This window comes from Cydia fagiglandana, chromosome 12, assembly GCF_963556715.1.
Source record: "Cydia fagiglandana chromosome 12, ilCydFagi1.1, whole genome shotgun sequence".
In the NCBI taxonomy this organism is placed as follows: Eukaryota; Metazoa; Arthropoda; class Insecta; order Lepidoptera; family Tortricidae; genus Cydia; species Cydia fagiglandana.
The window spans coordinates 2519409-2530708 of record NC_085943.1 but is presented as its reverse complement, the minus strand read 5'-3'; the positions used below and the strand labels follow the sequence as shown (position 1 = coordinate 2530708).

The following is an 11300-nucleotide window of genomic DNA, read 5'->3' as shown; positions in this document are numbered from 1 at the left end:
CTTTCCTGCTTGCTCGTATAGTGCTTTCCCGTTTTAGCTTTAGAAATTATAAAATTGTGATTTACCGCGCAACGAAAAGTAAAAAAATATTACAAAAGGTATAAGTCAAAGTTTTTGCTGTCGTGTTAGTCTAAGGATTCTAAGGATCGAACAAAGCGTAAAATTGACAATTCAATTTCCTCGACTCAAAACCAAGTGACTACGGAGCGGTTTGAACTATTACTGATACTTAAAAAGTAGCAGTTAAATCGACTTGGCCAAATCGGTTTGCAAACCGATTTGAGTTTAAATCAGAGTCGATTTATTCGGTTTGAAATTTTTTCGATTTAACCCATCACTATGTTCAATGATTTGCCGCGCAACATGGAGACGAGGCTTTATACAAACAGCAACACTCCTAACTGTACATCGATGGACCTTATTACAAAAGGCATAAGGTCCACCGATATACAGTTAGTTAACAATCTAAAGCTACAATTCCGGGTAAAATAAAACAATTCGTAGTCATAAAATTATTGTATTTCTACAAAACATGATATGCTGCCTCTATTGTTACATGAAAAAATATAACATTTACATAGCTCTGTTTTAAATTTTATTTATTAGATAGATTAGTATACATCTGAATGAACCCTTAACTTACAAGCTTTTAGTTAAAGGCATTGTCATGTTCTCACCATAAGTCGTAAATAGATCTTTAACTGTTTAAGGCTATTTTACTCACATACTAACAATAAAGATAACAAAACTGGAGATGACATAAAAAAACAATAAAATCGAAATGACACAAACAATAAAATTCGAAAATATGACAGGGAACACACCTGTTGAGGTTAACCATTTTAAAAATGCACGCCTCTCTAGAGCACCTACGCTCGTAGGTGCATTGTAATATCCTCGTACGGCTCACGGTCCTACCGGTAGTAATAATCACTTCAATGTAATTTAAACCATTTTCAATTGGAATAGAGTTGCATTTCTTTTCTTACGTTCGATTTCAAAAAGTTGAACCATATTTCCTTCACAACATATTTTTTTTTGTAAATTAATATATAATAGAATTTCACTTTCACTGAAGTAACCCACAAACAACAAAAGCGCCGCTGTGCTAGTGAGAGTTAGCTGTACGGTATATAAGATTACTTACTCGGGGTGCGTGCATTTTAAAAATGGTTTACCTGTATAATACTTAAACGTACTTAATCTAGATCACTCGCATATATTATCTATTCTAAGTATAAGACTAGAAGATCAATATTATGTTTCACATTTTCGAACCAGGCAAACAAGGACGGGTATATCGAAGCTCGTTGATTCTAATATCGAATTAAACTCTAATACGTGACAACACCGGCCCATTTCTCGAAGGATATTAGTCTAATATTATTAGTGTGTTGTCTCTCAAATCTCTTAAAGAGAGCTCTCCAAAAAACCAACACATTTCCAGACCGTTTGAAATCGGCGAAATAACGAGAGCTATTAAAACATTAAAAACCAACAAGGCTGCAGGCCCAGACGGGGTCTATAACGATTTCATTCAGCACATGGGCCCAGGTGCAATAAGCTGGCTTACGACACTGTTTTCTTTCACTCTCCGGCACAACCGACTTCCACGAGAGTTTAAAATGTCAAAGGTGGTCGCAGTACTGAAGCCGGGAAAACCGGAAAATCAAGCAGAGAGCTATCGACCAATCGCACTTCTTAGCTGCACACTGAAACTCCTTGAACGTGTTCTTTTGACCAGAATAGAGCCGTTCATTGAGGCTGTCACCCCTCCTGAACAAGCTGGATTCCGACCTGCAAGAAGTTGCACGGATCAAGTTTTAGCCCTTACGACTCACATCGAAGCTGGATACCAAAAAGCGCTCAAGTCCACAGCCGTTTTTATAGACTTGACAGCTGCTTATGACACAGTGTGGAAACAAGGCCTCATGAGCAAAGTGCTCAACGCTATTCCAAGCAGAGAGGTAGCGGATCTCATTAATAGCATGTTAAGTGAACGGGAATTTGAGGTTTTCTTAGGCAATTCCAGAAGTAAAAGACGGAAACTGAATAATGGTCTGCCACAGGGATCAGTGTTGGCACCAAAGCTCTTTAATCTTTACATCCACGACCTACCATCAACGGAAGCTAATAAATTTATCTACGCAGATGACATAGCACTGGTCGCACAAAGCAAATCCTTTACTTCTGGAGAAAAAACCCTTACAGCGGATCTGGGCAGGCTGGCGGAATATTTTAGGGTTTGGCGACTAATTCCTAGCGTGAGCAAGACGGAGGTAACATGTTTCCATCTGAGTAACCAAATGGCTAACTACCAACCTACGGTGTATTTCAACGGCGAAAAGCTACGGTATAACCAATGCCCTAAATACCTTGGAGTCACCCTTGATAGATCACTTACGTACAAGGAGCATCTCACCAAACTCTCACTCAAGCTAGCTTCGCGAAATAACATCCTGCACAGGTTGTGTGGCACATCATGGGGAGCATCCGCCGAATGCCTGCGTACCACTGGCATTGCCCTAGTATATTCTGCCGCTGAATACTGCGCTCCTGTGTGGCTAGAAAGCGCACACGTAGCTAAAGTGGATACAAAACTAAACGACACGATGCGTTGCATCTCAGGAACCATCAAGTCGACACCCACACCCTGGCTGCCAACTCTGTGCAATATAGCTCCGCCACATTTGCGTAGGAGGCAAGCGCTATCGAGAGAGGCTGAGAAAATCAGATCAAATAGCTCTTTACCAATCCACCGAGAGTTCTGCTGCCCACCACATCAGCGCTTGAAGTCCCGACGCCCTCCTTATGCTCAGAATGTGCAAGGTTTTGACGTCTCTGAAGCCTGGGAAAATGAATGGTGCGCCGCAAATGTGGACTCGAGAGTTGTTAACCCGGCGCATCGACTTGCCGGTTTTGATCTTCCTAGACAGCAATGGTGTCGCTTGAACAGACTTAGAACGGGACACGGCCGGTGCAACTACCTCTTGCACAGGTGGGGATGGAAGGACTCAGCCTTGTGTGAATGTGGTGAAGAGGCCCAAACCATGGAACACATTATCCAGCGCTGCCCTCTGCATTCATACTCTGGACCACCTGAAGACCTCCTTCATCTCACAACCCATGCAGCCGCATGGCTGAACACACTGAATGTTGACATCTGACTTAATAATTCTTTTGTTGTAATTTTAATTGTTAATTTATTGCCTATATTATGTACTTGTGCCATACGACTAAATAAATAAGTGTGTTGTCATAGCAACCCATACAATTTGACAGTTTGTGGACTAATAATATTAGTCTAATACCGTTCGAGAAATGGGCCCAGGTTTACCCTGATAATATAGAATTTCAATTTCAAGATAATATAGTAGAATTTGAAATAAGTACCAACTTTTATGCAGGATTTTTTAAGGGACTGAAATGAAATGTATACTATTTAACATGCTAAAACACTTCGCAATATTCGTCGAAATCTCAAAAATTTAAATATATTTATTGTATGGTTATGGGTGGGTATATTGATGTTTTCCGTATCCTGCCTTACAAAGGCGTACAATATTGGTAAGTTGTCTAAGAACTAAATAATATCTCTTCCCTTAATATCGTTGAGATAAATAACGCAGCCATATTTGTACAAATACCATAGCGTGTGTGCATAGTGTGTAGCGGGCATCACAATTAGGGTTGCCATACGTCAGGATTTTCCCTGATATCTCAGGATTTATTAGGGAATTGACCGAGCAGAAAATGTCAGGATTTTTAGGATGACGATTATTTTTTTCCATACGGCAACCCTAATCACAATATAATGAGTATATTGACATTAATGACCCACATAAATATGTACACAATTTGGTACTTTATTTCTAGGCAAAAAGGTTTAAAATTGATAGATATTTCTTCTGTGGTTATTCAATAACAAAACTCGATAAAATATATTCGGAATAACAATAACCGTTATGTTTATAATATTATTTGCTGCGCTTGAGGTAGAATGGTGAACAAAACACCTCAACATGATAATTATATTAACTCTTTCACTATAATATAACTATAAAACTACAAGACTTTAATATCAATAGACATAATTAATTTGCTGTGATAATGATATTGATAAGGTTCCATGGTTCATATTTAATGACTTCTCATCTCAGTATATTTTTTGCCTGCTTTTTTTTGAAACATTACGTTTTTCAAAAATAACATGTGAAATGTTAACATTTTTTCTCGCTAATTGCGTCCATTGTGATTTGCAGATTTTTTTTAAATCATCATACATAACCCAATTTTTTGGCAAATTTAATGGCGGGTAAGGGTCTCCCCTTGTCGGCGTTGAACCGGTAAAAGCCGACTCTGTTCTCTAAAAACTGAAATTGCCAGTTAAATATTGTAAGCCACTTTTGGCACTTGTTCCATATCCAGTCGCTTAAACATTGCATTTTATCAAATATAGTGGAAGATATCTAAGAAAAAAAGTTTTTTAAATTTAATGAGCCATTTTAATTAAAGTTGTACATTCAGCGTAATATAGTAGGTAGCATACAAAGTATTCAAATAGTTCGGTACACCATAGTATTTGTGTACTGTGCGCCGAACTATTTGAATATGTGGTGTATGTGTACTTATGTACTTATTATATAAGCTATGTATCAATCATGTATCGAGTTAGTCTGTAAGTTGTGTTTGACCAATAAACACATGTAATCAATATTCTATTTTATTTATTAAAACATCCATCCGTACATGGCGACCCTGTCAGGATATAACCAGGATACCAGGATAACCTGCCAGGATAAGTACACATACACCACAAATACTTTGGATGGTATTTACTATACGACGATGAGTGTACACTACACTTTTTTTATATTTGGAAATTTTTATGTTCATTATATTCAGAATCACAAGATCTTTCTCAAGATCTAATAGGAAAAAAAAATGTGTTTTTTTTCTCCTATTAGGACCGAAACAGCTTGTAATAATTCTGAGTATAAAATACATAAAAATTCTTAAATTGGAAGAAGTACAAATTTCAAAACAATGACCCTGATCTGATGAACACCTCCTATACAATCAATAACTTTTTATTTTTTTATATAACATAAGGACATAAGGAATTATAATCACATGACGGCTTCTGTTACTACGCTAACTTTGTAACCGACATATTTTGTTGTTTTTTTTACAATTGAATAAAAATAGAAAAACCACTTCTCTCTCTATATAACGGTTAAAGGGTTAATGTGGATGGGAAAACACGTGATTTAATTAAAAAAGTATAAAGAAATGAGTTAATCTTATCACGGTAATTTGAAATTTTGAAGACTTATCCTATTAGAATCTTATAACGAGCTTATAACTACATTTTCATGAATGTACGAAAATAGTTTGCCTCATAAAAATATAACTGCTTTATCCATATATTGGGAATTCTTAAATTACATTGTCTCTAAACAAACATATTAAATTGTACATGTATGTAGGAGTCTAATTTGTATTTTGCTTATTTTAATTGTAACATTTCATAATACTGAACGCAACCTTTAGTCCTACATGTATTTTCAAAACAAGATTGAATCCTTTTTCTATTAGATATTTTATATTCCTATTTTTAAATAAACAATAGGAGCATTCCATGACATTGTCTACCGTTCGTCCCGTACAAACGCGAATTTTTTGAAGATTTGCAGGTATGTATAAGACTTTCCTTTTCTATCACAAATGGTAAAAAATATGCACAGGAAAATAATCGCCTGGTTTAAATGCCGAAAAAAAAGTCGCAAAACAGGAAATAAAAAGCGATTGTACGGGAAAGCCCGTGGAATGATATAACATATTATCTCTAACAAAAATGGGAGCAATGATAGTTCTTTTTTTTTTTTAATAAAATGGCTGCCATCATCGCTTATTTATGATTGTTTTGATGTCAAAAGTGTGCTCGTAAGCATGACGTTATTTGGTAGTTTTTTTAGTAAAGTGATAGCTTATATAGATTTTACAAATTGACTATAAGTTAGTTAATTGCATAATAAGCTGTCAATTTAACACTTTAAACAACATTCATAAGCAAAAAACAAAAAATATTCTCAAGACTTCGCCATTTTGAAGTTCTAGCGGAAATCCCAAATGTTTTATAAACGTTAAGGATAAAAATGTTTGCTCTTATATGTTACTTTGATATTGTTTATTAGAAAGAGAACATATTTTAAGAATTCCCAATATGACTTTACTATTCTCTCTTATCTTAAATTATTATAATCTAACGGAACTAGAAAACTCTGATATTTGAAAGCAATGTTGCGGATTTAAATTTTTATTCTTAGAATTCTTGGTGTTCTTGAAATAATTTTTGTATGAGTGGGGGTATGTTTTTTTCATACGTTTTATATTGAATTATGGGAAGGGTTTGGTTTTTTTTTTAATTATTTTATAGTGTTAAAATCGATTATGCAATTTTTAGGTAAGTATCTAATAAAGAAAAAGTTTGTAGCTCAGGTAACAGGGTTATCTGAATTACAAACTTTTTCCCGAAATTTAAAAAGTACTTACATTTTCTATCTTTTGTGAGAATTCCAAAATAGTCGGGAGAATGACTTTATTTTTTTGTTCGTTATAGGAATTTTGGTCGAAATCGTTGTAATTTTTTTTGCACGTACGAACGATTTCTTTTGCTCTACTACAACACAAAAAAGAATTTGAACACTTTAGATATTTTTTAAATTATCAAACATGACTCGAGTCGAGACTACAAAAATCCGCAACACCACTAGGAAGCGCTCAATCATACTGAAGTCTCGAGCACCTCGAGCAGTAATCATTATTCTCGGGACTCCCGTAGTACATACACAGCTGGGCCTTACAGGGCTTCGGTGACGGCGGGCGGTCATCATAGAACGTGGACTTGGAGAGGTAGAGCGTCCGATCGGGGGCGGGCTTGGCGGACCTGTGGGAGAGCGTGCCGACGCGCTCGTGGGAGACGGCGCCGGCGTCGGCGTAGAACTGCGAGCGCCCCGTGCCGTAGCGGGGGACCGAGGGGGGCGGGGGGGAGGGCTGCGAGCGACGGCTCTTCTCCGACGTGAAGCTGGAATGGAGAACACCTGTTAGGGTACGGCTACATTCAAATAAAACCGGTCACGGTACGAATCGGACTCGCGCACGAAAGATTCCATACCACCTACACGAAAGCGGCAAATAATCACGTTTGTTGTATGGGAGCTTCTTAAACATTAATTATATTCTGTTTTTAGTATTTATTATTATAGCGGCAACAGAAACACATACTCTATAAAAATTTCAACTGCCTAGCTATTCACGGTTCATAAGATACGACCTAATAACGAACAGACAGACGGACGACGAAATCCTTAGTAATAGGATCCTGTTTTTACCCTTTGGGTACAGAACCCCAATAAAACGATTACGTTTCGGATACTGACTAACAGAATGTAGGATTCCCGTACTCACAAAAAACGAAGTATTTAATGGAAAACAACTAACGCCGAGCCTCTGGTTACCTTAAAATCTAAAACATATTTCATTAACTACACTATGGAAAATAAATTCAAATCAATCCTTATAAACCACCATTAAAGAGGAAAAAGTGAGATTGAGCGCGTTATAACTTCTATACGAACTCACGGAAATCACAGGCAAAAGCTTTCGAAATCAGTTTTCGTCGATATAATATCATAAAAAATATTAATTAAAAAACACAAAGTCATATATTATTTTTCTTCAACTTACTACTCGTAGTACCCCCTCATTGACTACCAAAAGAATTTCGATTTTGCTAGAAAAAAAACTCACCTAATCTACGTCTAATTAAGATAATTCTTCACCATTTCCTCTTGAACTGGTGCTCTTGCCGCCAGCACCCGTCTACTACTGCTCATAGACCGTCCTATACTTCCAAATTGTTTAGCCACGGAATTCAATTGTTTTGAGTTCTTTATGATAGCACGTCTAAAAATCTTACCTGGTCCCTTCAGAATCTTTTAACCCCTCCTCTGGATTACTCTGACTCTTCCTCGTTAATTTCGTCATAGACCCAAATTTCTTCTTCAGTTTACTACTCATAGACCGTCCTATACTCCCAAACTGTTTAGCCACGGAATTCAACTGTTTTAAGCTCTTGGTGATAGTACGTCTAAAAATCTTACCTGATCCCTTCAGAATCTTCTAAAGCGGTTTTACTGTATTAAATAATATTAAAAACTCACCTAATCCACGTCTCATTAAGGTAATTCTTCACCATTTCCTCCTGAACTGGTGCTCTAGCCGCCAGCACCTTACAGCACAACACCTCACACGTACTCTGCCTCCTCATCAACCTCTCCTCTGGATTACTCTGACTCTTCCCCGTTAATTTCGCCATCGAACCGAAATACTTCTTCAATTTACTGCTCATAGACCGTCCTATACTCCCAAATTGTTTAGCCACGGAATTCAACTGTTTTGAGCTCTTGGCTCTTGGTATGTCTAAAAATCTTACCCGATCCCTTCAGAATCTTCTAAAGCGGTTTTACTGTATTAAATAATATTAAAAACTCACCTAATCCACGTCTCATTAAGGTAATTCTTCACCATCTCCTCTTGCACGGGTGCTCTAGCCGCCAGCACCCTACAGCACAACACCTCACACGTACTCTGCCTCCTCATCAATCCCTCCTCTGGATTACTCTGACTCTTCCCCGTTAATTTCGCCATAGAACCGAAATTCTTCTTCAATTTACTGCTCATAGACCGTCCTATACTTCCAAATTGTTTAGCCACGGAATTCAACTGTTTTAAGCTCTTGGTGATAGTGCGTCTAAAGATCTTACCTGATCCCTTCAGAATCTTCTTAATCGATTAAACTGTATGAAAATAATATTAAAAACTCACCTAATCCACGTCTCATTAAGGTAATTCTTCACCATTTCCTCCTGAACTGGTGCTCTAGCCGCCAGCACCCTACAGCACAACACCTCACACGTACTCTGTCTCCTCATCAACCCCTCCTCTGGATTACTCTGACTCTTCCCCGTTAATTTCGCCATAGACCCAAAATTTTTCTTCAGTTTACTACTCATAGACCGTCCTATACTTCCAAACTGTTTAGCCACGGAATTCAACTGTTTTAAGCTCTTGGTGATAGTGCGTCTAAAGATCTTACCTGATCCCTTCAGAATCTTCTTAATCGATTAAAATGTATGAAAATAATATTAAAAACTCACCTAATCCACGTCTCATTAAGGTAATTCTTCACCATTTCCTCCTGAACTGGTGCTCTAGCCGCCAGCACCCTACAGCACAACACCTCACACGTACTCTGCCTCCTCATCAACCCCTCCTCTGGATTACTCTGACTCTTCCCCGTTAATTTCGCCATCGAACCGAAATTCTTCTTCAATTTACTGCTCATAGACCGTCCTATACTTCCAAATTGTTTAGCCACGGAATTCAACTGTTTTGAGCTTTTCGTCGATAAAGCGTCTAAAGATCTTCTAAGTTCTTCTGGCGGAGGGTTTTGGGAGAGGCATTCGACTCGTTCTAGGTCGAGGTATGCCGCCATCATGGCTGAACGCTGGTATTCGTCGGGAAGGAGGTTGTTTATGGTTTTCTGGTCCGGTTCGGTGTCCCAGCGGAAATCTTCGCCGGGGTCCACGTTGAATCTAAAATTATAAACGGATACGTTGAAATAGTCTCGTTCAACCAAATATGGTAATGTAATTAATTGTATGCACCGAAAAAAACATTTTTACAATATTGTCAATAGGCTACATTCCTACTATAAATCAGCTTCTTTTTTAGAACTGTCAAAACGATTTGCTAACATGGAATTTATATGAAAACTAATGTAGTGACGTCACAGTCAACTCACCTACTTTTTATATTTCAATCGGATATATTAAATATAAATAGTGCTTAAAAATAACTGCTGCCTATATTTTTCTGATTATTATCAGGTGCTTTATTCTGTGTACGGTGTGAAATAATTTATTTTGAGTAGAGGAAATGAAATGAAAATGAAAATGAAAATGATTTATTTCGTTCATACCATTTACAAAATAAGAATCAAGGTTGGAATTTCCTAGTAAGCATATGAAATACTTGTGGCAGGAAATCCCGCTCCTCTAAAATTAGCATTGTCACTATATTACTATAGTACAGGAAACATGCAAATTAAATTAAATTAAATAATATTACATTAAAATTCATATAAAAGCATCCAAATTAATGTAGCACAAAAAAATTTAATTCTAATTAAATTAATAGATAAAAGAAATTAAATTAAATTTAGGCTAAAATCAATTACATTAGATTGTTACTAAGTATTAGCTAACTAAATTAAATTAAATCAAATAACATTATATTTAAATTACATTAAGTGAAATCAGCCAAAAATAAAATAGACTATTTTTAAAATTAAAAAACCAATATGCATATTAAGTAAGTTAGTCTGTGTGTTTGTGAGCTTGGGGTAACTAAGTTTTATGATGAAGCCTTGTATAATAATAATTCGGTTCCTTCATAGCCCATTTGTTTTAGCCACTCAGTAAGCACTATTTTACACCTACGGTATTGTAATTCATAAATACCTAACTTATTATTGATTGTGTTGTAGATATATGCAGATTGTGCAGCGTACTGTCTTTTTGCAAACATAGATTTAAATTTAGATTGTGAAATTACTCTAGGTTTACGTCTCCGCGAAGTGAGCATAGGTTTAAATTCAATATTTCTGTGTAATTTCAAAGTAGCGCTTAGCACATACAATTTTCTCATTGACAATTGGTCACTAATTTCATAAAGTTCGCTAGTTGAAAATCTGAACGGCTTAAAATACATAATTTTCAACAGGCAGCGCTGCGCTCTTTCAACTTCTATAAACTTACTTTTTATTGCCCCTCCCCAGACATTAATACAATAAACCATAACAGATTGTGCTATTGTGTACAGTTGATTGAGGAGTTTTTTGTGAGCGATGTGTCTGAGTATTTTAAATAACCAAATTAATTTTCTTATTCTAGTATTGACATACTCAATGTGTATATTCCACGACAGACGCTGATCTAACATTATACCTAGGTATTTAGTAGAACTAACCTTCTCTATTGCTTTGCATTCACATTGACTATCGTGTTGGAGACATGTGTGTATTGTCAGTTTGAGATTAACTTTCGGTTGATTACTGTTATATTTACTAAAGCATATGTAATTAGTTTTATTGACATTAAGCGTTAGGAGGTTACTTCTTAGCCAGGTGGCCACCCTATTCAGCTCAGCCTCTGCAGTTTCAAAAACTGATTTCC

General features: G+C 36.6%; 1 protein-coding gene across 1 annotated transcript in view; it reads right to left on the bottom strand.

Moving 5' to 3' along the window:
• Nucleotides 1–501: 501 nt before the first annotated feature.
• The window catches only part of LOC134669370 (OTU domain-containing protein 7B-like), a 46853-nt gene continuing 36054 nt past the window's right edge, over nucleotides 502–11300 (bottom strand). Inside the window, exons 8-9 of the mRNA XM_063526886.1 lie at nucleotides 9222–9659; nucleotides 502–7087 (exon numbers count right to left, since the gene is read on the bottom strand). Coding sequence (XP_063382956.1) covers nucleotides 6784–7087; nucleotides 9222–9659 — 742 coding nt within the window. The 3' untranslated portion in view covers nucleotides 502–6783. The remainder of the gene's footprint in view (nucleotides 7088–9221; nucleotides 9660–11300) is intronic.